The sequence below is a fragment of the Aplidium turbinatum genome, chromosome 2, assembly GCF_918807975.1.
Source record: "Aplidium turbinatum chromosome 2, kaAplTurb1.1, whole genome shotgun sequence".
NCBI lineage: Eukaryota > Metazoa > Chordata > Ascidiacea > Aplousobranchia > Polyclinidae > Aplidium > Aplidium turbinatum.
In genome coordinates this window covers 59681-87615 of record NC_137473.1, presented here as the reverse complement: position 1 = coordinate 87615, position 27935 = coordinate 59681, and the positions used below count along the sequence as shown (strand labels likewise).

Genomic DNA, 27935 nt, shown 5'->3' with positions numbered 1-27935 from the left:
GAGTTTATTTAAAGCGATACTGCGGGCTATGTCGACAGGTACCGAGGTAAAGTGAAATTGAACCACTGGTAGATCATACTTTTATCTTTGCATGGATAACGTCGTGAACCACTGGTGTAGATCATACTTTTATCTTTGCAGGGATAAGATGTTTATGCGTTTGGTGTTATTAGTTTTTTTATGTTCACTACACACTTCTATAAGTGTTGAAAATTTATTTTCACTTGTTCACAATTCTTTAAATGAAGGCAGCCAAGACTTAGATGCAAAAGATAAACTTGAAAATAACCAAGATTTTGATCATTCGGGTTTGACAAAAGACACATTTGGAAAAACACAAGGTATGTCACTTTTCAATCAGCATGATTCTGGAATTGGCGACGTACATAGATTAAGTGCCAGAGCGCCAAGGCTGCCTACACAACTGATTAATTGATTGGCCGGGTGGATTCGCCTTCCGCTCAGTGTTGGTAGATCTGAGATCGATTCCTGGTCGGGTCAAATCGAAGACTTTAAAAACGATACTGATTGTGTTCTTTCTAGCATAACTCAGTGAGAATAATTCGTGTAATAATGATCATCATCATCATCATCATCATCATCATCCGTTCAGTCGTTTACGACTCTCGGTCACTCTATACGTCATCTTTCTCCACATCTCTCGATCCCACGCAGCCTCCTTCAATTCATGCACTCCCATACCACTGTCATTTACAGTCGTGTCAAGCCATCTTGTTTTTGGGCGCCCCCTTCCTCTTCCTCCGCTCACCAAACCAAGCATGATGTCTTTTTCCATTGATTTGCTTCTCATTATGTGGCCAAAATATGAAAGTTTCTGCCTGACGATTCTAGCTTCTAGGGATATGTCCGGTTTAATTTGTTCAAGAATTTTCTCATTTGTTATTTTGGCTGTCCAAGGAACACGCAGTAACCTTCTCCAACACCACAATTCAAATGCGTCAATCTTTCTTCTGTCTGTTTTGTTCATTGTCCATGTTTCGCATCCGTAAGTTGCAATTGGGAATATTATAGTTTTGATCAGTAATAATGATACAACTTCGTAAATTTCTGTAAAATGAAAAATGAGTCCTGTCGTAAGACTCCAGCAGTTGAAGAACGACAATAAATAAAACCATAACGTGAAAATAACTAAAACCATAACCTTAATTTCACCTTTACAAGTGCAAATTAAATTGTCAATGCAGCCTGATTAATAAATTTAAATCGCTCTATCACTTAATCAAAGTCAAAGTCGAGATTGGTAAAATTTTCTTATAAATCTTGCATCAACTTGTGCACAAAATAAAATTACTCATGTTTTGTTAGTAAACTTTTAGTGGAAACGTCATTATAGAGCAGAGTGGTCCAACTTTTTTTAATTCATCGCGGGCCATAAACATTTTTTTTTATCTTGCGGGCCAATGTTTTTAAATAGCGATTCATAGGCTTATTGCTAGCAAATTATACATAGCCTATGGCATATAGTTACTACTCTCTAAAACCTCTACAACTTGTGTCACTCTAAAAGGGGGATCATCTTTAACTTTATCAACTTTGGATTTTAATTTTAAACAATAGCGTTGGTATCCACAAGAATCGTAGTTGTGGCCATGCGAACACAAGCGTAAAGAGCCTCGTTTCCAAGTTGATTTCAATTTTTGGTTTCAATATCGTTCATTGCCGAAAACGTACATTCGCAAATGCATGTACTTTCAAACATCGAGTGGCCTACACAGGCCCAGATTTAAGGGGGCAGAGGGTGCAGGTGCTCCGGGCTCCCCTACGTGAAAAAACTGTGATTTTGTGTTATTTTTTTGCTTTCAGCCTATGAAGTATCTGCAAAATGCTGTGCAGTGCTGCATTAATGCTACTGTAGACGTAGATGTGGTTTTTCGAGCCGTAGGCGCAAAAAATCTTTTTGCACGGGGGGCCCCCCGATCTAAAAGTGCCCCGGGCCCCCATCACCTAAATCCGGCCCTGGGCCGGGGAACTTTTCCTTCAACACTAACTTCCAAAAGCTTGCAGGATTTTCTATTTCCTTTGACAACAAAAACGGAACGTTCTGAAGTTCACATAATCGGAGTTGAAGCTCTGGGGGCTGTGTACTAACTCTCACGCCCATGGGGAAATTTTTTGAAGAAAGTAGTGTTGTTATGCATCACAAAGAATCATTCACAAATCTTTTGTCAATTAAAATAACAAAGAAACAAAAATTGAAGTGATATTGCTAGATTAAAGCAGGCTGACTATCTGTTCGAGAGGCAAAAAAACGGAGCTCTGGGACCAGGTTTGGCTGCAGGCCTGCAGTTGGACCACGCTGTTATAGAGGATAAACAAAATTAAAGATGTAACAAAGAATTAAAACTAACAAACTAGTCACTTAGTCTAGCGTATACATTTCAAATGAGTTTGTTGTAGAACATTTAAATTGTAATTAAATGGGTAGTTTGGCAACTCTGTTTTATAATTGTGAAAAATAATTTTATTCTATTCAAAAGAAACTTTAAAAAGTGTCGAAAGTTCCCAGCAAATCGATCAAACTCCATCAAACCCTGGAATCAACGAAGACTTCGGCTACTTGAAGACGCCAAGCGACGACAGATCAAAGAAGCAAAACCATGATGATGAAAAGTAAAGTCTTGTGTAACATTGTTCATGTTTTTCAAATATAGTTATTGTCATCACTTCACAATACAAGAACTAGCCGGAAGCTACCACTGTGGAATCGATTAAATTTAATTGCAAATTTTACTTCTAATTCGAGCTTTCTCAGTTACTTAATCCAAGTTTGGCTGAATTTCTGTCAATTCCAACTTCGTTTCCTATAATTCATCTGTGGAGTTCTTGCATCAACCTGTGGAGTAGACGTTGGTCAGTATCCATCAGTGGTCCACGGTTATAATGATCAATTAAAGTTTTCTTTTTGAATTACTACTAAGTGGATGAACTTGAAATGAATCAACGTTTTCAATGTCAAACTTAGATTTATTTGTTGTGCTCACATAGTTGTAAAGTTTAAGGACGCAGCATTGAAACTGAAAAAATGGAACAGAAAATGGAACATAAATAAAACGTAGCCTGAAGCTTAAAATGCGGCAATAAAATGCACATTGCAACATTGCTCTAACTTTTAGACTCTGTATTTTAAATTACGGAATTGGAAAATATCACATCGAATATTAAAAGTTTACTTTTGAAAGTTATTTCAACTAGAAGGATGTTGCTTTTTCATTTTCATTTATTATTCATTCTTCTATTCCTGAAAAGTTTCTCAATTTAATGGAGTTACTTTTTTTATAATAAAATGTTGAAATATAATTTCATTACTTCTCCATGAATCGAACACATCAAGCAAAGGTCATCATCCTCATTTGCACCAAAAAGATTTTATAATGAATTACTTCTATTGGATTTCAGGAATTCTAAAACGAGAACTGATCATCACATTCCCAAAGCAAGCGAAAAAACTCTGAAGTTGAAACTGCCGAACATACAAATTAATTACGTAAGCAACGATTGGTAATTAAATTTGTAAGCCAGTGACAATTAATTCAATAATACTGATGCCAAAGAATCAAATAGATGTTTTGTAGTAAAATCTTCCCATCACTTGTTGTATCCGACGTCCAATACTTTCCATCACTTGCTCGACCCGAGGTCCAATACTTCCCATCACTTGTTGTATCCAAGGTCCAATGCTTCCCATCACTTGTTGTAACCGAGGTCCAATACTTCCCATCACTTGTTGTATCCAAGGTCCAATGCTTCCCATCACTTGTTGTATCCGAGGTCCAATTCTTCCATCACTTGTTGTATCCAAGGTCCAATACTTTCCATCACTTGTTGCATCCGAGGTCCAATGCTTCCCATCACTTGTTGTATCCGAGGTCCAATTCTTCCATCACTTGTTGTATCCAAGGTCCAATGCTTACCATCACTTGTTGTATCCAAGGTCCAATGCTTCCCATCACTTGTTGTATCCGAGGTCCAATACTTCCCATCACTTGTTGTATCCAAGGTCCAATTCTTCCATCACTTGTTGTATCCAAGGTCCAATGCTTACCATCACTTGTTGTATCCGAGGTCCAATGCTTCCCATCACTTGTTGTATCCGAGGTCCAATACATCCCATCACTTGTTGTATCCAAGGTCCAATACTTTCCATCACTTGCTGTATCCGAGGTCCAATACCTCCCAACACATGTTGTATCCGAGGTCCAATACTTCCCATCACTTGTTGTATCCAAGGTCCAATACTTTCCATCACTTGTTGTATCCGAGGTCCAATACTTTCCATCACTTGTTGTATCCAAGGTCCAAAACTTTCCATCAATTGTTGCATCCGAGGTCCAATGCATCCCATCACTTGTTGTATCCAAGGTCCAATACTTTCCATCACTTGTTGTATCCGAGGTCCAATGCTTCCCATCACTTGTTGTATCCGAAGTCCAATACATCCCATCACTTGTTGTATCCAAGGTCCAATACTTTCCATCACTTGCTGTATCCGAGGTCCAATACTTCCCATCACATGTTGTATCCGAGGTCCAATACTTCCCATCACTTGTTGTATCCGAGGTCCAATACATCCCATCACTTGTTGTATCCAAGGTCCAATACTTCCCATCACTTGTTGTATCCGAGGTCCAATACATCCCATCACTTGTTGTATCCAAGGTCCAATACTTCCCATCACTTGTTGCATCCGAGGTCCAATACTTTCCATCACTTGTTGCATCCGAGGTCCAATACTTCCCATCACTTGTTGTATCCGAGGTCCAATACTTCCCATCACTTGTTGTATCCAAGGTCCAATACTTCCCATCACTTGTTGTATCCGAGGTCGAATGCATTCCATCACTTGTTGTACCCGAGGTCCAATGCTTCCATCACTTGTTGTATCCAAGGTCCAATACTTTCCATCACTTGTTGCATCCGAGGTCCAATGCTTCCCATCACTTGTTGTATCCGAGGTCCAATTCTTCCATCACTTATTGTATCCGAAGTCGAATGCATTCCATCACTTGTTGTATCCGAAGTCCAATTCTTCCATCACTTGTTGTATCCGAGGTCCAATGCTTCCCATCACTTGTTGTATCCAAGGTCCAATACATCCCATCACTTTTTGTATCCGAGGTCCAATACTTCTCATCACTTGTTGTATCCAAGGTCCAATACTTTCCATCACTTGTTGCATCCGAGGTCCAATGCTTCCCATCACTTGTTGTATCCAAGGTCTAATTCTTCCATCACTTGTTGTATCCAAGGTCCAATGCTTACCATCACTTGTTGTATCCGAGGTCCAATGCTTCCCATCACTTGTTGTATCCAAGGTCCAATACTTTCCATCACTTGTTGCATCCGAGGTCCAATGCTTCCCATCACTTGTTGTATCCAAGGTCCAATTCTTCCATCACTTGTTGTATCCAAGGTCCAATGCTTACCATCACTTGTTGTATCCGAGGTCCAATGCTTCCCATCACTTGTTGTATCCGAGGTCCAATACACCCCATCACTTGTTGTATCCAAGGTCCAATACTTTCCATCACTTGTTGTATCCGAGGTCCAATACTTCCCATCACTTGTTGCATCCGAGGTCCAATACTTCCCATCACTTGTTGTATCCAAGGTCCAATACATCCCATCACTTGTTGCATCCGAGGTCCAATGCTTCCCATCACTTGTTGTATCCGAGGTCCAATACATCCCATCACTTGTTGTACCCGAGGTCCAATGCTTCCCATCACTTGTTGTATCCGAATCCAATACATCCCATCACTTGTTGTATCCGAGGCCCAATACATCCCAGCACTTGCTCCACCCGACAACCAATGCTTCCCATCACTTGTTGTGTCCGAGGTCCAATGCTTCCAATCACTTGTTGTATCCGAGGTCTAATACTTCCCATCACTTGTTGTATCCGAGGCCCAATACTTCCCATCACTTGCTCCACCCGACATCCAATACTTCCCATCACTTGCTCCACCCGACATCCAATGCTTCCAATCACTTGTTGTATCCTAGGTCTAATACTTCCCATCACTCGTTGTATGCAAGGTCCAATACTTCCCATCACTTGTTGTATCCGAGGTCCAATACTTCCCATCACTTGGTGCATCGAGGTCCAATAGTTCCCATCACTTGTTGTATCCGAGCCCCATTACTTTCCTTCACTTGTTGTACCCGAGCCCCATTACTTTCCATCACTTGTTGTACCCGAGGTCCAATACTTTCCATCACTTGTTGTATCCAAGGTCTAATACTTCCCATCACTTGTTGTATCTGAGTTCCAATGCTTTCCATCACTTGTTGTATTCGAGGCCCAATACTTCCCATCACTTGTTGTATCCGTCTTCCAATGCTTTCCATCACTTGTTGCATCCGAAGTCCAATACTTCCTATCACTTGTTGCATCCGAGGTACAATACTTCCCAATTCCCATCACTTGTTGTACCCGAGGTCCAATGCTTCCATCACTTGTTGTATCTAATGGTCCAATGATTTCAATCACTTGTAGGATGGACGACAAGTGGCTCCTCGTGCCTCATCCTGTGAGTAACATCTGCACCCAAGCAGATGCCAAACGAAACTTGTCAACCAAGAGCCTCCACCCGGACGGCACAGCTGCAAGGTGGCAATTGACAAGTTCAGACGCCCCAACAATCTGCAGCTCAACATAGAAGGCTACACAACAAGCAAGATTAAAGTTGTGGAGCAGCTTTCCCATACCAACCGGGCACTCGTCATTCTCCTCCAAGAGATCCACTGCACCTCTGCAGATAGGCTAGCTATTCCCAACTACACGCTAACCGGGTCTACCTTAAGCAGGAAGCACGGCATTGCCACGTTTGTGCATGAGAGCCTGAAGTGGACCTTTGTCGACCAATCTCCAACTGATGGCGAGATTGAGTGGGTGTGCATTGGCATCTCAGACTACAACATCGTCAACATCTACAAACCCAAACATTCCATCACTTGTTGTATCAAGGTTCTATGCTTTCCATCACTTGTTGTATCCAAGGTCCAATACTTCCCATCACTTGTTGCATCCGAAGTCCAATGCTTCCCATCACTTGTTGTATCCGAGGCCCAATACATCCCATCACTTGTTGTATCCGAGGTCCAATACTTCCATCACTTGTTTTATCAAGGTCCAATGCTTTCCATCACTTTTTGTATCCGAGGTCCAATACTTCTCATCACTTGTTGTATCCAAGGTCCAATACTTTCCATCACTTGTTGCATCCGAGGTCCAATGCTTCCCATCACTTGTTGTATCCAAGGTCTAATTCTTCCATCACTTGTTGTATCCAAGGTCCAATGCTTACCATCACTTGTTGTATCCGAGGTCCAATGCTTCCCATCACTTGTTGTATCCAAGGTCCAATACTTTCCATCACTTGTTGCATCCGAGGTCCAATGCTTCCCATCACTTGTTGTATCCAAGGTCCAATTCTTCCATCACTTGTTGTATCCAAGGTCCAATGCTTACCATCACTTGTTGTATCCGAGGTCCAATGCTTCCCATCACTTGTTGTATCCGAGGTCCAATACACCCCATCACTTGTTGTATCCAAGGTCCAATACTTTCCATCACTTGTTGTATCCGAGGTCCAATACTTCCCATCACTTGTTGTATCCGAGGTCCAATACTTCCCATCACTTGTTGTATCCAAGGTCCAATACATCCCATCACTTGTTGCATCCGAGGTCCAATGCTTCCCATCACTTGTTGTATCCGAGGTCCAATACATCCCATCACTTGTTGTACCCGAGGTCCAATGCTTCCCATCACTTGTTGTATCCGAAGTCCAATACATCCCATCACTTGTTGTATCCGAGGCCCAATACATCCCAGCACTTGCTCCACCCGACAACCAATGCTTCCCATCACTTGTTGTGTCCGAGGTCCAATGCTTCCAATCACTTGTTGTATCCGAGGTCTAATACTTCCCATCACTTGTTGTATCCGAGGCCCAATACTTCCCATCACTTGCTCCACCCGACATCCAATACTTCCCATCACTTGCTCCACCCGACATCCAATGCTTCCAATCACTTGTTGTATCCTAGGTCTAATACTTCCCATCACTCGTTGTATGCAAGGTCCAATACTTCCCATCACTTGTTGTATCCGAGGTCCAATACTTCCCATCACTTGGTGCATCGAGGTCCAATAGTTCCCATCACTTGTTGTATCCGAGCCCCATTACTTTCCATCACTTGTTGTACCCGAGGTCCAATACTTTCCATCACTTGTTGTATCCAAGGTCTAATACTTCCCATCACTTGTTGTATCTGAGTTCCAATGCTTTCCATCACTTGTTGTATTCGAGGCCCAATACTTCCCATCACTTGTTGTATCCGTGTTCCAATGCTTTCCATCACTTGTTGTATCCGAAGTCCAATACTTCCCATCACTTGTTGCATCCGAGGTACAATACTTCCCAATTCCCATCACTTGTTGTACCCGAGGTCCAATGCTTCCATCACTTGTTGTATCTAATGGTCCAATGATTTCAATCACTTGTAGGATGGACGACAAGTGGCTCCTCGTGCCTCATCTTGTGAGTAACATCTGCACCCAAGCAGATGCCAAACGAAACTTGTCAACCAAGAGCCTCCACCCGGACGGCACAGCTGCAAGGTGGCAATTGACAAGTTCAGACGCCCCAACAATCTGCAGCTCAACATAGAAGGCTACACAACAAGCAAGATTAAAGTTGTGGAGCAGCTTTCCCATACCAACCGGGCACTCGTCATTCTCCTCCAAGAGACCCACTGCACCTCTGCAGATAGGCTAGCTATTCCCAACTACACGCTAACCGGGTCTACCTTAAGCAGGAAGCACGGCATTGCCACGTTTGTGCATGAGAGCCTGAAGTGGACCTTTGTCGACCAATCTCCAACTGATGGCGAGATTGAGTGGGTGTGCATTGGCATCTCAGACTACAACATCGTCAACATCTACAAACCCAAACATTCCATCACTTGTTGTATCAAGGTTCTATGCTTTCCATCACTTGTTGTATCCAAGGTCCAATACTTCCCATCACTTGTTGCATCCGAAGTCCAATGCTTCCCATCACTTGTTGTATCCGAGGCCCAATACATCCCATCACTTGTTGTATCCGAGGTCCAATACTTCCATCACTTGTTTTATCAAGGTCCAATGCTTTCCATCACTTGTTGTATCCGAGGTCCAATACTTCCCATCACTTGTTGTATCCAAGGCCCAATACTTTCCATCACTTGTTGTATCAAGGTCCAATCCAATGCTTTTCATCACTTGTTGTATCCGAGGTCCAATCCTTCCATCACTAGTTGAATCCGAGGTCCAATACTTCTCATCACTTGTTGTATCCGAGGTCCAATGCTTCCCATCATTTGTTGTACCAAGGGACCCAAACTTTCCATTATTTGTTGTACCCAAGGTCCAATACTTTTCATCACTTTTTGTACCCGAGGTACAATGCTACCCATCACTTGTTGTATCCAAGGTCCAATACTTCCATCGCTTGTTGTATCCAAGGTCCAGTGCTTCTCATCACTTGTTGCATCGAGGTCCAATGTTTCCCATCACTTGTTGTATCCGAGGTCCAATACTTCCCATCACTTGTTGTATCCGACGCCCAATACGTTTCTTCACTTGTTGTATCCGGAATCCAATGCTTCCCATCATTTGTTGTACCAATAGGCCCATTACTTTCTATCACTTGTTATACCCGAGGTCCAATGCTTCTCATTACTTGTTGTATCCGAGGTCCAATGCTTTCCATCACTTGTTGTATACAAAGTCCAATGCTTCCCATCACTTGTTGTATCCGAAGTCCAATGCTTCCCATCATTTGTTGTGCCATGGGGCCCTTTACTTTCTATCACTTGCTCCACCCGAGGTCAAATGCTTGCCATTACTTGTTGTACGCGAGGTCCAATGCTTTCCATCACTTGTTGTATACAAAGTCCAATGCTTCCCATCACTTGTTGTATCCGATGTCCAATACTTTCCACCATTTGTTGCACCCGAGGTCTAATTGTTCCCATCACATGTTGTGCCAAGGGGCCAGGTTTGTTCTTGTAGGCGGGTTGTATCTATGTATTGGTAGGATGGCAAAAGAAATCTGTTTTACATCCATCTTCATCAATATAGTGTTGGTAAGGCTACAACAACCAAGTGCCCCCATTCTTAAAAGTTGACCTTAACCTTAATCAATATACCTGTAATGTTGGTAATGCTACAACAACCAAGTTCCCCCATTTCTGCTACAGGATTATAAAAGTGATGAAGTACCAACTCTTCTGCTATGAACAGATTAGACTGGAAATGTTATTGTGCGTTGGTTCTTATGCATAGACCAGGCAAGAGGATTTAAAAACGATAAAAATATTCAAAATAGTTTTCAAATGTTAAGTAAAGAATAATTGATTTCATTCATGTATTACATCATTTAGGACGATACCTATCTCTGCGTAAGTCGGTCTCTTGTGCATGAAAGCCTTGAATCCTTGTACATCAGTAAGTAGCACATCAGTGAATCAGTATTCAATTATTTTGTTACACCAGTGTGCTTTTCGAAACACTCCGACAATTTTTCAGCTCAATTCATTCCGCATGCTGTGTCCAGTGTTGCCCATCACATGCTTTTGTATGCTTGCAACGAACCGGGATCATGGGAGTCAACTTGGTAAGGAATTAAAAACAGTGTTTTCCATCCACTGCAAGTAATTACTAAAGAAACGTTTCTAAATGTCAATTGTTTTCCTAGCAATAACAATAAACTTTGTCGTCCGTACTGACCAACTGACCAAGTACAAAACAATTACCCTTCTTGCTTTCGATGTCATTGTGCGACAAATCCAACATAGCAGGCAGCTCTGTGTTGTGGAAATATACCCAATACCCATGTTCTCGAATATTGTCAAATCAAGTGCTGTTTTAGGGCGTCGTACAGGCTCTGTCGCAACTGGACCAGGCGTCGTACAGGCTCTGTTGCAACTGGACCAGGCGTCGTGCATGCTCTGTCGCAACTGGACCAGGCGTCGTACAGGCTCTGTCGCAACTGGACCAGGCGTCGTACAGGCTCCGTCGAAACCGGACCAGGTGTAGTACAGGCTTTCTCGCAACTGGACCAGTCGTCGTACAGGCTCTGTCGTAACTGGACCAGGCGTCGTACAGGCTCCGTCGTAACTGGACCAGGCGTCGAACAGGCTCTGTCGCGACTGGACCAGGCGTCGTTAGAGGCTCTGTCGCAACTGGACCAGGCGTCGTACAGGCTCTGCCGCAACTGGACCAGCCGTCGTACAGGCTTTCTCGAAACCGGACCAGGCGTCGTACAGGCTCTGTCGCGACTGGACCAGGCGTCATACAGGCTCTGTCGTAACTGGACCAGCCGTCGTACAGACTTTGTCGCAACTGGACCAGGGATCGTACATGCTCTGTCGAAACCGAACCAGGCGTCGTACAAGCTCTGTCGCGACTGGACCAGGCGTCGTACAGGCTCTGTCGTAACTGGACCAGGCGTTGTACAGTCTCTGTCGCAGCTGAACCAGGCGTCGAACAGACTCCGTCGCAACTGGACCAGGCGTCGAACAGACTTTGTCGCGACTGGACCAGGCGTCGCGCAGGCTTTGTCGTAACTGGATTAGGCGTCGTACAGGCTCTGTCGCAACTGGACCAGGCGTCGTACAAGCTCTGTCGCAACTGGACAAGGCATAGAACAACACAGCAATGTGGAGAGTGTCTAATAATGGAAACAAAACTATTAGAGACTTTCAATAAAAATTTTTTTCAAATAGCCCTACTTAAAACCTTGACTACAAAATGTTCTGAATTGCTTTAAAGCACAATCCCCAAAGATGCAGCATTTGTAATTTGAACGGCGTTGCAAATGTGTTGCAAATGTATTGAAAACGTGTTGCAAAATGGTTGCAAACGTGTTACAAACGTGTTGAAAATGTGTTGGAAATGTGTTGCAAATGTGCTGCAAATGTGTTGAAAGCGGTTGCAAACGTGTTGCAGATGTGTTGCAAATGTGTTGAAAACGAATATAGAAAGGATAGAAACAAAAACTAAATGTTGGCTCAAACATTGTAAGGTTTCTGAAAAATTAAAATGTTTAGGGAATGCGGTGGTGAAATGGAATTTGGTCCACACAAATCAAATTCTGTGAACGCTAGCGGCCCAATCTGCAAATTTGGCTTCCGGATCTTATGGGCTTGGGCCAAAGATGCACCAGCATTTCACTTGCCAGAAGACACAGGATTTAAAGTCGGACGTGGAACTAACAAATTGTACTTGGTTTTAAACGTGCACATCAAGTCAGCACAAGCAGCAAATGGTTAGTTTTCAAGGTCGTACTATTCTCTTTTGCACTGATATTATAAAAGGTGTATTTTGCAAATTCTCATAACTTAAAAAATCTGAGCACATATCTATACGATAAAATAGTTTCAAAGCTTTACCTACAGTTTGTCGCAAATACAAATTCCTCTGAGGGCCTAATGAATACTTGTAAATTAACCCAAGGGCCGCTGCACACAATAAGTCAATAAACAACACAACACGGTGACAATGCCATAAAAGAGGAACTTACCCAGAACGAAAGATCGCAACAACAGAAATTGTAGATATAAAATAACACGGTAAAAAATGCAAACGAAAAATAAAAACAAAAAAGAACAAAATAGAATAAAAAAAAGAAAATAATAAAAAAAAACGACTTTGACCTGAAGAACAAAAATCTTGCGACCGATTTTCAAAAAGCGCGGGAAAAAACTAAATCCTTGAAGAAACTGACTGTCGCAAATTCCAAAGGTTACTATTGCGATGACGTCACAAGATGGCAATGTGGTTGAAATGTAACAATATGAGTGTTTCTTACGCAACAATATGGCGCGACAGTATCGCTTGTTGTGCAGATGGGGCCTGGCTTCCTCACCGGGATGCGAGTGTGGTGCCACAGATCAGACAGTAGATCATGTCGTCCATGACTGCCCAATCCATCAACCACCACACGGAACGCTTGGACTGAAAGCCCTGGATGACGAGACTGTCGAGTGGCTGATGACATCATGCCCAAACATATAGTCCGGAAGAAAGCTCATACGACGAAGAAGAAGTAGCGCTTAAACGCCGCACCTTTTTCTAGAAGTTAATTTTTTTTCATTTTCTGATATGTTAGTAGCAACCTTCCAGTTTAGATAATTAGTAAAAAAAATTGACAATTTTTTGTTTGTTTATACAAAATCTGAGGCGTTGCAGAAACGCAACGTCAGCGGTTAAGCGATAATTTTTTTTAATTGTTCAACTAATCGAGTGTTAAGACTCCTTTCCCTTTGCGTCTTCTGCGTCTCTCTTTTGACTGTTTCTTTGTTTCTTCTGAACATATAAAATTCTAAGACCATATTTTAGTCAAGTGCGAAAACATAGTTTTCTATTCACAATTGCAAACAATAAGAAATCATGTGGCATAAAAACATACGAGTAATAAAAGTACACAAAAATGCACTCAATAAAACACAATGTCCTTGAACACATCTACTTTGGATTATTGCCTGTTTTTGTGGTACAATTCATGCAGTGCTCATGAAGAGGAACGTCACACATCCAACAAAGAAAACGCGTTTGGCTGTGATACTGTCTGTAACGACGTTTTTTATTGCAGGGAATACTTTTTAGAAAGTGGTGCGATGTAGAATTACTTGGTCGGCTATATAATCCTATATTCAAGAGCAAAAACACTTGGGCGCCGCCGGCCAGTGGCAGAGATTGCAAAGCGTTTGGAGTTCAAACTTTCACAGTCACTTGTCGTCGAAACTCTATTCCGAGCAATTTCCTTTCCAAATCTTCCAGCTTGACAGCTTCTTTGCTTACAGGAGAAGATAAGAAAGAAGCCTTTTTCCTACTCCATTTTACTTCCGATAAGCTGCGTTATTTCTTCGGAACTGGGGTCGTTGGCACATCATCACTTTGTACTGGGTTGCAATGAATTTGAATCTCTCCTGCAGCGTCTGGTAGCACTGCTTCACTTTCTTGACAAGGATGGACGACAAGTGGCTCCTCGTGCCCCATCCTGTGAGTAACATCTGCACCCAAGCAGATGCCAAACGAAACTTGTCAACCAAGAGCCTCCACCCGGACGGCACAGCTGCAAGGGGCAATGGACAAGTTCAGACGCCCCATCATTCTGCAGCTCAACATAGAAGGCTACACAACAAGCAAGATCAAAGTTGTGGAGCAGCTTGCCCAACCAACCGGGCACTCGTCATCCTCCTCCAAGAGACCCACTGCACCTCTGCAGATAGGCTAGCTATTCCCAACTACACGCTAGCCGGGTCTACCTTAAGCAGGAAGCACGGCATTGCCACGTTTGTGCATGAGAGCCTGAAGTGGACCTTTGTCGAACAATCTCCAACTGACGCCGAGATTGAGTGGGTGTGCATTTGTATCTCAGACTATAACATCGTCAACATCTACAAGCCCCCACCCTCGCGAATGTTGCCACCATCCCTTCCAACGTTCCCCTTCCCCGGTCTCTACGCTGGCGACTTCAACTGCCAGCACATCGACTGGGGCTACAGCAACACAAGCAGCGACGGAGAATTGCTGGCTGACTGGGCCTCTACAAACCATCTTGCCCTCCTATTCAATTTAAAGGAACCAGCCAGTTTCCACTCCGGCCGCTGGGGAACAGGGACAAACCCTGACTTGGCCTTCGCAAGTGTCGACAGCTCTCTTCCAGACAGACGTGTGCTTGAGAAGTTCCCGCGGTCCCAACACCGGCCGTCCCTCATCATCGCCCCAAAACTTGTGGCTCCTGTCCCGAGTTCACCGGTGAAGCGATGGAACTTCAAAAAAGCCGATTGGAATCAATACAGCCTCCTGATCAATGAGTCTGCTGCAAAGTTACCATCGACTGAAACATGCAACGCAGACGAGGCATACCAGGACTTCTGCAATGCCATAATAACTGCGGCAAAGGCCACAATACCACGTGGCCATCGAACCAGCTATACACCATGCTGGGACTCTGAGTGTGAAGCTCTCTATCGCTCATACCTAGGCGCCACAAGTGGTGCTGCTTCTAATACCGCCGCCACCAGACTACTTGAGCGGCTGGAGACAAAGAAGCTTGAGCGATGGAACGAAGCTGTCCAAACCATCGACTTCTCACACTCAAGCCGCAAAGTATGGAGCATCATCAACAACCTCACTGGGCGCTCAGCAAACTCCCCTCGTCAGTGCCCCGTTTCTGCTAATGCTATCGCTTCACAGCTAGTGCAGAACGGGGTCTACAAGACAAAAGACCGCAAGGCATCCCGCCTTGTTGCCAAGGAAGTATCTGCCCTGTGGCGAGTGGAAACACCACAAGAAGAAACAATCTCTGGAGACTTCACTCCAGAGGAATTCGCCACCGCCCTCCGCCTAGTGAAACCACACAAGTCTCCAGGGCCGGATAAGATCTGCCCTGAGCTTGTACTCCATGCTGGCCATGCCCTAAAGTCCTGGTTATGTAAATTCCTCTCTTCCTGCCTGCACCACCTCACAATCCCAAAAATCTGGCGAAGAGCTTTAGTAGTTGCGATGCCTAAGCCTCACAAGCCACCAGAGGACCCAAGGAGTTATCGTCCGATATCCCTCCTCTGTGTTCCTTTCAAGATCCTCGAAAGACTGATCTATGCCCGCGTCAACCCAATCATCGACCCGCTCCTTCCAAAAGAGCAAGCTGGGTTTCGGCGCGGAAAATCCACCGTAGATCACACTCTTAACCCAAGACATCGAGGATTGCTTTGAGGCATAAAAGAAGGCCGGCGCTGTCTTTCTAGATCTCACAGCTGCCTATGACACCGTATGGCATCGCGGCCTTACTTGCAAGCTGCTTCACCTGCTTCCTGACCGACATATGGTTCATATGATTATGGAACTTGTCAGGAATCGAAGCTTCACCCTCACCACCGGTAGCTCACGGCGAAGCAGACTGAGACGCCTGAAAAACGGCGTCCCACAGAGATCGGTCCTGGCTCCACTTCTGTTCAACATCTACACCCACGACCTGCCAACTACGGTCTCCGCAAAATACGCTTACGCGGATGACCTGGCAATTCTCCACTCCACAAAGTCGTGGGAAAATCTAGAAGACACCTTGAGCCAGGACATGCAAACCATCTCAGCTTATCTCCAGAACTGGCGACTGAAACTCAGCGAAACCAAAACTGTGGCAGCAGCTTTCCACCTCCACAATCGGGAAGCTGATCGTGAGCTACACGTCCAGAACAACGGAAAATCTCTGTCCTTCTGCCCCGAACCAAGATATCTTGGGGTGACGCTGGACAGATCGCTCACATACCGCCACCATTTGGTGTCACTGCGCAAGAAACTGACATCACGTGCTGCGCTACTCAAGCGCCTGGCAGGCTCTAGCTGGGGGGCGAGGGCTGACACTTTGCGTATAGCAGCCTTAGCCCTTGTGTACTCCTCAGCAGAGTACTGTACACCTGTTTGGTGCCGCAGTGCTCACTGTCATAACATCGACACTGCCATAAACAGCGCCCTGCGCACAGTGACCGGATGCCTGCGTCCCACACCATTGGACAATCTCCCCATTCTCGCTGGCATCCAGCCTGCTGAGCTTCGTCGCGAAGAAGCCACTCTGTCCCTCGGTCGACGGGCACTGGAGCCCAATTACCTTCTCCACCACAAGATCTCTGCTCTCCCAAACGAGCGCCCCCGTCGACTGAAATCAAGACACCCATTCGTGCCAGCCGCTCAACTTCTCATCAACGAAGCTGATGAACAAGACATCTCTGCGGCTACTTGGGCGGACCATAAATGGAGTTCTGAATGGAAGTCAAGCACCACCAGACTCTATTCGTTCATCCCCGACGCCGACAAACGCCCCATCGGCCTGACACTACCAAGACAGGCATGGGTGCGCCTCAACGGTCTCCGTACGGGCGTCGGGCTTTTCCGCTCAACCATGCACCAATGGAGAATGACCTCTTCCTCCTCCTGTGAATGTGGTGCCGAGGAACAGACCGCAGACCACATCATCAATGACTGCTCCATCTTCAAACCACCTAACGGAGTGGAAGGTCTGCGTGTCATGGATGATGAAACCAAAGACTGGCTGCTCTCCTGTAGCCTTCCAGTGTAGTCCGGGAACACCGTGAATCTGGGGTGGTAAAAGGATAGACCCTCGGCCCCAGAGGCTCACACGACGACGACGACGACGACTTTCTGTCAAATCGTTTTCGTCCATCTTCGTCGCTAACAGCAGGATCTGGTGGTGCTATGACCATGTCAATTTCATCTTCTTCACAATATTCTATATCTTCGAAAGCGGCTACCGTAATACCTCCTCTACAGCAAAAAACTTCTGGCGAGACATTATTTAGTGTAACGTAATGCGTACCATGTGAGACAGAAAACAAAATCCTGCTCTTTTGCGGTCAAGCCATCAATAAGACAACTAAGTATCGTTAAGAGTTGGACAACTGGTTACTGGCTAGTAAGTCTCAGAAATCATTTGCAAATCAGGTCAATTGTCACTTTATTGTTTCGTAAATGCTTTGCTAGCCAACAAACAGAAGTTTTCGCCCGTAATCAGCATCTCTACGAAATAACGGTGCGTGTCTACAACACTGCATAGTGCATAATAAAATATCGGTTTTACGCCGACGTTGCAGAAATGGTACAGCAAAGTTTGCACTTAAATATCTCCGGCTCTTCACACATTTAGAAGATGTGCTTACACTGGTATGTCCTAGCATCACTACACTATACTTTAAGCCAATTTTTGAAATTATTTTATTGAATTAATGCATATTGAAATACGACTAACAAAATGCGCTCGAAATGCGTGAAAAGTGTCGTAAAAGAACGATGATTTTAAGTAAACAAAAAAATTATTTTTTTAAAATAAGGTTTTAAACACTTTATTTAGAGTTCAAATGACAAGAATATTTATTTTTTTAGATAGAAGGTTGCTTTTAAAATGCGTTTATGGAGGCTCAAAGTAAGCGTTGCAGCAACGCAACGTCAGCGGTTAATGGGTTAAATCAACTGTATAGAAGCGTAAGCGACACTTGAATGGTGACAGTGATTGTTAATTATTTGAATGCTTCAAAATACTTCACAGTGTAGATTCTAACGATCTGTTTAAGCCTGATGCTGCGAGTTAGTTTTGGCAATAGCAGACGACACCATCTCACTACTGGACTTTACAATAAAAATCGACAAAGACGGCACAGTCCACCACGAGTTCTACCAGAAAAAAGCAAAGGCAAAACTACTCCCACACTTCGACTCTGCCCTACCCACAAGCAGTAAGAAGACCATACTCTTAAACAAAATACAGAAAAGAAGGGATAGATGTTCTTCACCCAATAAAGCAGCACCACACCGGACTGAATTCGAAAAGACAATCAGGAAAAACGGATACCCCAAGAACTTTCTTAAGCAACCACCCAGACAACGACGACACCGACAAAGCAGACAACCCCCACCTCAGACACCATACAACCCAATACATTTCAAATTTCCTTATATGAGCGACGACGCGGATCGTAAAATAAAGAAAGTCTTCAAAGACCTAGACTTGCCAGTCCGCCTCTTTCGACGCTCACGAACCCTCCGAAACGCACTTAAAAAACCACAAAAATCCGAACCTTGCCGGATGCAAAACTGCCAACTACGGAACGACCACATGTGTACCACCAAGAACTGTGTCTACAAGATCACATGCAAAAAATGCAGGAAAAGGTATATAGGCAGCACGATCCGCTCACTCCACTCCCGCATCAAAGAACACCTTAGCTCAGATAAAAGTTCGGTCTTTGATCATCAACAACAGTGCCACGCCGACTTTGCATTTAAAATTATTGCCAGAAAAAATGACGCGGTACAATTACGTTTCAAAGAGGCCATATTTATCAGCAGGCAAAATCCAAAAATCAACAACCGTGCCTAAAGAGAAGAACTACGTCACCTAATCTACTAACAATTGATTCAACAAAATTTCACTGCAATAGCGCCTAACAGCACAGGAACCTCAAGCTCAAGCTAAACCAAAGAGCCACATAAAAAAACACTCACTGAAGTCAACACCATTCGTCATAGCACATGACTAGGGGAACTGTGTTCCGAAAGCTCGTGTAATTCGATATTGCCACAACTAACTCGCAGCATCAGGCTTAAAAAGATCGTTAGAATCTACACTGTGAAGTAAGCAACGATCATGCTGCTAAAAGCGAAACTCAATCAATTGCGTTCCAAAATACATTGTGGGCTGCACCAAATCGTTGTCCTGGGTTACACATTTGAGACCATTGATCTGCAGTATCCTTGCAACCTACATACACAGGCCTTTTGAACGTGGTAGCTAATAATAATAACTGGAAGCTAATACACTTTTGTTTATCTTTATAAAATGATAAATATGAGAAACTAAATTGCCACAGTGCGATTACTGAATCTCTAATCACTTTAGCACTCCATAATTTTCTGACAAATATACGTATTTCTTGTTACTAGTGTTACCAGATGCTTTACTAATTTCGAAAGTGCCACAATCTACTGTAGTTAAGTATTTCAAAATTATATAAAAGATACTGTTTACATAGGCTGTACTGCAACTATACTGTATTGATATTATTACAGTATACCGTACTGTATTGATATTATTATAACATACTATACTGTGTTGATATTATTACAGCATACTATACTGTACTGATATTATTAGAATATACTGTACTGTATTGATATTATTACAGCGTACTATAACCTACTCTATTGATATTATTACAGTATATTATACTGTATTGATATTATTACAGCATACTATACTGTACTGATAGTATTACGGTATACTATACTATATTGATATTATTACAGTATACTGTACTGTATTGATATTATTAGAATATACTATAATGTATTGATATTTATACAGTATACTACACTGTATTGATATTATTACAATATACTATACTGTATTGATATTATTACAATATACTGTACTGTGTTGATATTATTAGAATATACTATAGTGTGTTAATATTATTACAGTATACTATACTGTGTTAATATTATTACAATATGCTATACTGTTTTGATATTATTACAATATACTGTAATGTTTTGATAATAATAGAACATATTATACTGTGTTAATATTATTACAATATAATATACTGTGTAAATATTATTACAATATACTATACTGTTTTGATATAATTACAGCATACTATACTATATTGTATAGGCTACTGCAACTGTACTATATTATTAACTGCTCTCAGAGTAGTAACTTATACTGGCGATACTGACTATTATCAAATGTAACAGACTAGCCATCAATCACACTTAATGCGTTGCACATTGTCATGGCCTAAGTATCCACCGTATGTGGCCATGCACCATACATTCTACCAATATTTTTCTCGTTGGTTGGCGAATTAAAGCAAACAATTCCACTAACTTGCACCTGAAGCAAGTTCAACTGGTCCTGATTTTCATTTGGGTTCTTTACTCCAAGAAAACCAAGCCATCAAAGACACGGGACTCACAATCAAAGCCACGACAGAACCGCTACCGAAGATAGCTGGCATGTACCTATCCCTGTCTCAATTTGATTATGTTTTACCTCACTCCAAAAGCAATTTTGACATATACTGCAGGTGGGTTTAATTCGATACAAGAATTTCCTTGTAGCAGAAAACGCTATACTATTATGATTTTGTCGAAATAACCTGGTATCTACAAATTCACTAACTTAATCATCATCACATTTCCGATAAATGACTTTCAAATTGATAACCAGGAATTTAAAAGACTAAAGAAATCATTTTTGCATTCATGTTCAAACATTGGACATTGGACAAACCACCCAACCATTCACAACACTAGTAACTCACAAAAAACTCACACATTCACAACATCAGTAACACACCAACCACCCAACCATTCACAACACTGGGTAACACACAAACCCCCCACCCATTCACAACACTGAATACCACACAAACCACCCACCCATTCACAACATTGAGTAACACACAAACCACCCAACCATTCACAACATTGAGTAACACACAAACCACCCACCAATTCGCAGCACTGAGTAACACATAAACCACCCACCCATTCACAACACTGACAAACACACAAACCACGCACCCATTCACAACACTGCTTAACACATAAACCAGCCACCCATTCTCATAACTGAGTAACACACGAACTACTCACTCATTCACAACACTAAGTAACACACAAACCACCAAACCTTTCACAACACTAAGTAACACACAAACCACCCATCTATTTAAAACACTAGAAACACACAAATCATCCAAACATTCATAACACTGAATAACACACAAACCACCCACCCACTGACAACACTGAGTGACACAGAATGCACCCACCTATACACAACACTGAGTAACACACAAATCACCTACCCACTCACAACACTGAGTAACACACAAACCACCCACCTTACACAACAGTGAGTAACACACAAAACACGAACCTATACATAACACTAAGTAAGACACAAACTATCCACCTATTCACAACACTGAGTAACACATAAACCACCCACCCATTCACAACACTTAGTAACACACAAACCACACACCAATTCACAACACTAGTAACACACAAACCATCCAAACATTCATAACACTGAATAACACACAAACCACCCACCCACTGACAACACTGAGTAACACACAAACCACCAACCCATATACAACAGTAAGTAACACACAAATCACCTACCCACTCACAACACTGGGTAACGCACAAACCACCCACCCATTCACAACAGTGAGTAAAACACAAACCACGAACCCATACCTAACACTGAGTAAGACACAAACCACCCACCTATTCACAACACTGGGTAACACACAAACCACCCCCACTTACAAAACTATTAACACAAACACCACCACCCATTTACAACACTGAGAAACACACAAACCACCCACCCACTCACAACACTGAGTAACACACAAAGCACCCCCCACTCACAAAACTATTAACACAAAAAACAACACCCACTCACAACACTGAGTAACACACAAACCACCACTCATTCACAACACTGAAAAACACACAAACCACGCACCCAGTCACAACACTGAGTAACACACAAACCACCACCCATTCACAACACTGAGTAACACACAAACCACCCACCCACTCCCAGCATTGAGTAACACACCAACCACCCTCCCATTCACAACACTGAGTAACACACAAACCACCCACCCATTCACAACACTGAGTAACACACAAACCATTCACCCATTCATAACACTGAGTAACACACAAACCACTCACCCATTCACAACACTGAGTAACACACAAACCACCAACCTATACACAACACTGAGTAACACAGAAACCACCCACCCATTCACAACACTGAGTAACACACAAACCACCCACCCATCCACAACACTGAGTAACACACAAACCACCCACCCATTCACAACACTGATAAACACAGAGACCACCCACCCATTCACAACACTGAGTAACACACAAACCACCCACCCACCCATTCACAACACTGAGTAACACACAAACTACCCGCCCATTCACAACACTGAGTAACACACAAACCACCCACCCACTCACAACACTGAGTAACACACAAACCACCCCCCACTCACAAAACTATTAACACAAAAAACACCACCCACTCACAACACTGAGTAACACACAAACCACCACTCATTCACAACACTGAAAAACACACAAACCACGCACCCAGTCACAACACTGAGTAACACACAAACCACCACCCATTCACAACACTGAGTAACACACAAACCACCCACCCACTCCCAGCATTGAGTAACACACCAACCACCCTCCCATTCACAACACTGAGTAACACACAAACCACCCACCCATTCACAACACTGAGTAACACACAAACCATTCACCCATTCATAACACTGAGTAACACACAAACCACTCACCCATTCACAACACTGAGTAACACACAAACCACCAACCTATACACAACACTGAGTAACACAGAAACCACCCACTCATTCACAACACTGAGTAACACACAAACCACCCACCCATCCACAACACTGAGTAACACACAAACCACCCACCCATTCACAACACTGATAAACACAGAGACCACCCACCCATTCACAACACTGAGTAACACACAAACCACCCACCCACCCATTCACAACACTGAGTAACACACAAACCACCCACCCATTCACAACACTGAGTGACACAGAATGCACCCACCTCTACACAACACTGAGTAACACACAAACCACCCACCCATTCACAACATTTAGTAACACACAAACAACCCACCTATACACAACACACCCACCCATTCACATCACGGAGTAATTCACAAACCACCAACCCACTCACAACACTAGCAACACACAAACCACCCACCCATTCACAACACTGAGTAACACACAGACCACCCACCCATTCACAACACTAGTAACACACAAACCACCCACTTATTCACAACACTGAGTAAAACACAAACCACCCACCTATTTACAACACTGAGTAACACACATCTTGGTAGTAAGAAAGCTACAAGAGTTTTAGGGCAGTGAGGTAGCTTAACCCGAAAATGATTTTCTTTCCATTTACTGAAGTATCCCATTTTTTGTTCACATTTTTTTGAAGATATTTACATGTTGATCATTTTTTTATATCACAGTGGTTTTGAGGCTGTATTCATGTGTTATTGATTGTATGTATGTATCTATATCACATGTATACATGTATTCATATTGTATTGCATGTATTTATGTATACGTATTGCATTACACGTATGCAAGTATCTTCCATGCGGAGCACAAGCTGCAAATGCGGATAGGAGCAAACGATGCAACATCTACACGAATGCTCTAAAAATCTAAAAGCAAGATGCACTGCACAGGATTTGGCCGAGGTCAACGATAGAGCAAGACCTTCGTGGTGCTCTGGGCTACGGCAGTGTGACACACGATGAAGAAGATCGGTTGTCAACCCAAACTCCAACAAGACTTGGTCGCAGAACCACTCTTGTGGCCAGAGACTAGCCCGCTACAACATCGATATTGCTACTCTTAAGTGAAACCCCCTTTGCAGATTCAGAACAATTGTCTGAAATAGGAGGCGGCTAAACATTCTTCTGGAGTGGTTGCAGTATGGACGATCGCTGTGAGTCTGGTGTTGGATTTGCCATCAAGTCTATTCATGTGAAAAAGCTAGCAAAAACGCTGATGAGGTTAATGGCAGTGAATGTAGCTTCTCCTGGGTAAAAACAGTGCCAGTTTGATTAGTGATTGCACTTTTACCGTGTCCAACAATACTGAAGCAAATGAAAATTTATATGAAGTACCAAACTTCCTTATTCTTTCATTTCAAAATCGGAGAAGTTATTCATTCTTGGCGATTTCAATGCCGTGTTATTTGTGAACACCAGGTCTGGAATGGTGTTATTGGAAAACATGGTATAGGAAAGTGCAATAGCAATGGTCTTCTTCTAAAAACCTGTTCTATTTATGGCCTAGCTATTACAAACATTCTGTTTCGTCTTCCTACTCGCAACAAAACATCATAGATGCACTCCCGCTCCAAAAACTGGCATCTCATTGATTATGCCATAACCAGATCGAAACACAAACGTGATACACGTGCGCTTCCTTGATTGTCGTATAAGCGCTCAATGATCAATAGCGTTCAATTTTTCTTCATTGATTGTCGTATAAGCGCTTAAAATTCAATAGCGTTCAATTTTTCTTCATTGATTGTCGTATAAGCGCTCAATAGTCAATAGCGTTCAATTTTTCTTTATTTTCCAGCGAAAGTGAATGAAAATTAGTCAAAATATACACATCTTTGTTTTTTTTTAGTAAAACTTTGTTGATTTGTTGTATTTCAGATACAAAAGATGGACGATTCTACATCCGTTTGCTTTTCGTGTTCACACACACGAGCTGGGAAGACAAGTTTTAAGTTACAGAATTCGCAATCAGGAATGGGTTCTGATTGGTAAAAAGAACCCTCAACTGCCTCAGACATTTTACCGCATAGAAAATGAAAATCTGACGTTAAAGCACGGAGACAAAATGGTAACATATGAAAGATGATTTCAAAACTTGTATTGTATATTGACAGTAACGTTGGCAGGGAGATACTTTTGTCACGGGCCTGAGATCATTTCAGATACTAACCAAAAACCGGAAAACCAGAAGAAAACACTTTGTGACTCTTTGTAGTCTTATTATTACATCATAATGCATTATCCAATATTATTTTCATAGACGAAGCATTATTTTTGTGGATAACTATCGTGTACTCTGATAATTTCACTTTTCTTGTGGTATTCCTTTGAATTTTCTTGTTGTGGGCTTCTGACCTCTCATTAGAATCAAATGCTTGTTGATTGCAGCGATGACAAGTGCGAGGAATTTTCAAATCATAACATTGTAGAGGAACGCTGTTCGCAGTAAACGAGACTTTCTCTTCGGCTTCAAGTGGCCCCAATCATAAAACAAACACATGCAGCGTATTGAGCGATTTTGTGTAAACTGCCAATTGGGTCATTGAGATAACAATAGTTTCGAATCATATTATAAAGGATCCCGAATTGAAGCTTGATTATAAAAATCATTACAGTTTTAAAAACATCAAGAATTAGAGAATTATTTGTCAGCATTTCGGGTAAAATAAAAGCGATTTCTCGCCAAAATGTCCATAAATATTTAAAATTTCAATACGTCATGTGTTCTGCAAAGGACTTTATTCTCAAACCAGTCAGTTTGAGAATAAAGTCAGTTTGACTTCGTAATGCGTTCTAATGCCATTGACTGCAATTTCTCATTGAAAAAATAACTCAACAAAAAGAAAGTTCACGTAAGAGTATATCAATGTACAGTCATAATTTAAACATGAAGCCGCCAACTTTCAGACCTACATGAAACACTCTATCACATGGTTTCTCATCTAACTTACTGATGCAGTCTCTGATTGTTATCCAGTTCGTAACATTCGAATTTTGTTGATTCTGCCTGTTTCCAGATCTCTGCTACTTTTGGCATACATTGTTCTTCTCATGATAGTCAAAAATAAAAACAAACTGAATAGATGAAAGCACTGTGTTTGGTTTGTCTTTCATTTCAACTTTCATATTATGTTGTAGCATTTCTGTCGCCATTTTGTTGACCAATATTTGCATAAAATATTGATGGATAAAAATTAATGAAAGTTAATTCTTTACTTTTTGTAACCATGCACATTTCAGGTAACCCGTTGCGTCATGGAAAATAATAGCGATCATGTGATCCGAATTGGTTCAAAGCATACTGACGAAATGTGCAATTTCTATCTCATGTACTGGATTTATTCGGGCGCAGCAGGAGATGAATATACTGAGTGTGGGAATATCCGTTTGATAAAAAGAAAAACAATTACCAAGCATGGCACTGAATATTTGACAAAAGCGTTATGAAAACTGGAAGTAGAAGGTTGCACATAGCTCGAAGCTGCATGGTTTTTGTCTGATTCTTTTCTCGATCTATGACGACAGCTGCTCTTGAAGAGAATCAGACGAAAACCAGCAGCTTCGAGCTGTGTGAACCTTCTCCTCCCAGTTTTCACAAATTGTACCAACAATCAACTTCAAGTTATGAGTAACGTTCATTTTATTGTATGTTATGTCAGTTTTTCATATCGTTGACAGTTTTACGTATTAAAATTGCTTCAAAGTTGAAATCGAAAGAATTATTTTGACATTTCAGTTGTTCTACTGAAAAACCAATGACGTACTTAACTAAAAAGTTAGTGAGGTTTAAAGTAATTCGTAAACTTCGGGTATCTAGAATTAATAACATTAATCTTAAGATATAAAATATCTGATCTGACTGCATGTCACCTGACATGTAAATAGTTAAAGTCACTCCATACAACTAACATGATGGTCACATGACTTGCTTCTGTTGTAGTTAATTATGGCGTTTTATACTTAGACTCACCTTTATTGACTAAAAGCTTGATTGTCCAAGAAATAAATCGTTGGAAAACATTGAACTGAAGAACTGTTTACCTCTTTATTTTCACATCCTTCACCATGACAACCATTGTATGCTGTTACACAACTCAGGCCATGCTTCTTACATGAACATCTATTTGTACCACATTGATTCTTCGTTAATTGGTATTTGCAACTTATAACCTGCAGGACACACTCTGGAGCAGCTTCATTGTTCTTCATTATTGGAGAATAGTTCTTGTCTTCAAGTTTCCAGCCCCACTCCTCTTCCTTGACTCTATTTCCCTATTGCTTAACAATTTCCATATGGTTATTTGATGATGTGCACGAAGAGCATGGTATAATAAGCTGTTCTGCTTGTTGGTGAATTTTTTTTTCTGGTTCCAACACACCTTTGGTTGCCATCTCCATATACTTTCTATGTCTAAAATAAAATTAATAATGGATGGTATATGAAATAATAACTTATTACAGAGATGTTTAGAAGACCAAAGAAATTATCTTGAATTGCCTCTCTTCTGCGTTAATTTAGTTAAAGTGTTACACTCGTATGCACAAATGCAATGTTTTTGAGATTCGTGCAAAATTGCTGTTTTGTTAATACAGTACATGTGGTTCGTTAATTTTCTGTACTAGGGTAATATAAAGTGATCTTCAGTGAGAAATATACAATATTAATGTATACAATAACTGACTTAGGCAATACTTTTGAAACTAGCCTGAGTTTCGTTAAGGTGTCAAACTTCTTTCCACCATACATTGGTACAAAGATTGGTTCTGCTAACATTGCAATTTTAGCTTGGTCTGCCCAAACATCGCTCATTTCTGCCGACAAATCTTTCAGTTCATCAGCTTTTTTCACAAGGTTAAGAAAGCTTGCTT

General features: G+C 42.0%; 1 protein-coding gene across 1 annotated transcript; it reads left to right on the top strand.

The window, feature by feature from the left end:
- The first annotated feature begins 28 nt into the window (after window positions 1-28).
- On the top strand, window positions 29-27676 carry LOC145765708 (putative peptidylglycine alpha-hydroxylating monooxygenase 1). The gene is made up of 10 exons (XM_082577532.1): window positions 29-38; window positions 249-341; window positions 2499-2631; window positions 3418-3505; window positions 10453-10516; window positions 10598-10685; window positions 12121-12338; window positions 20538-20679; window positions 24945-25134; window positions 26307-27676. Exons 1-10 carry the CDS (start codon window positions 29-31, stop codon window positions 26511-26513), a joined length of 1233 nt encoding a protein of 410 aa, XP_082433658.1. The 3' UTR covers window positions 26514-27676.
- Window positions 27677-27935: the final 259 nt, after the last annotated feature.

Coding starts and splice junctions, on each gene's coding strand:
- LOC145765708 (XM_082577532.1), top strand. Junction 10,517..10,597: donor CCTTGAATCCTTGTACATCA/GTAAGTAGCACA, acceptor ACAATTTTTCAG/CTCAATTCATTCCGCATGCT. Junction 20,680..24,944: donor AATTTTGACATATACTGCAG/GTGGGTTTAATT, acceptor GTTGTATTTCAG/ATACAAAAGATGGACGATTC.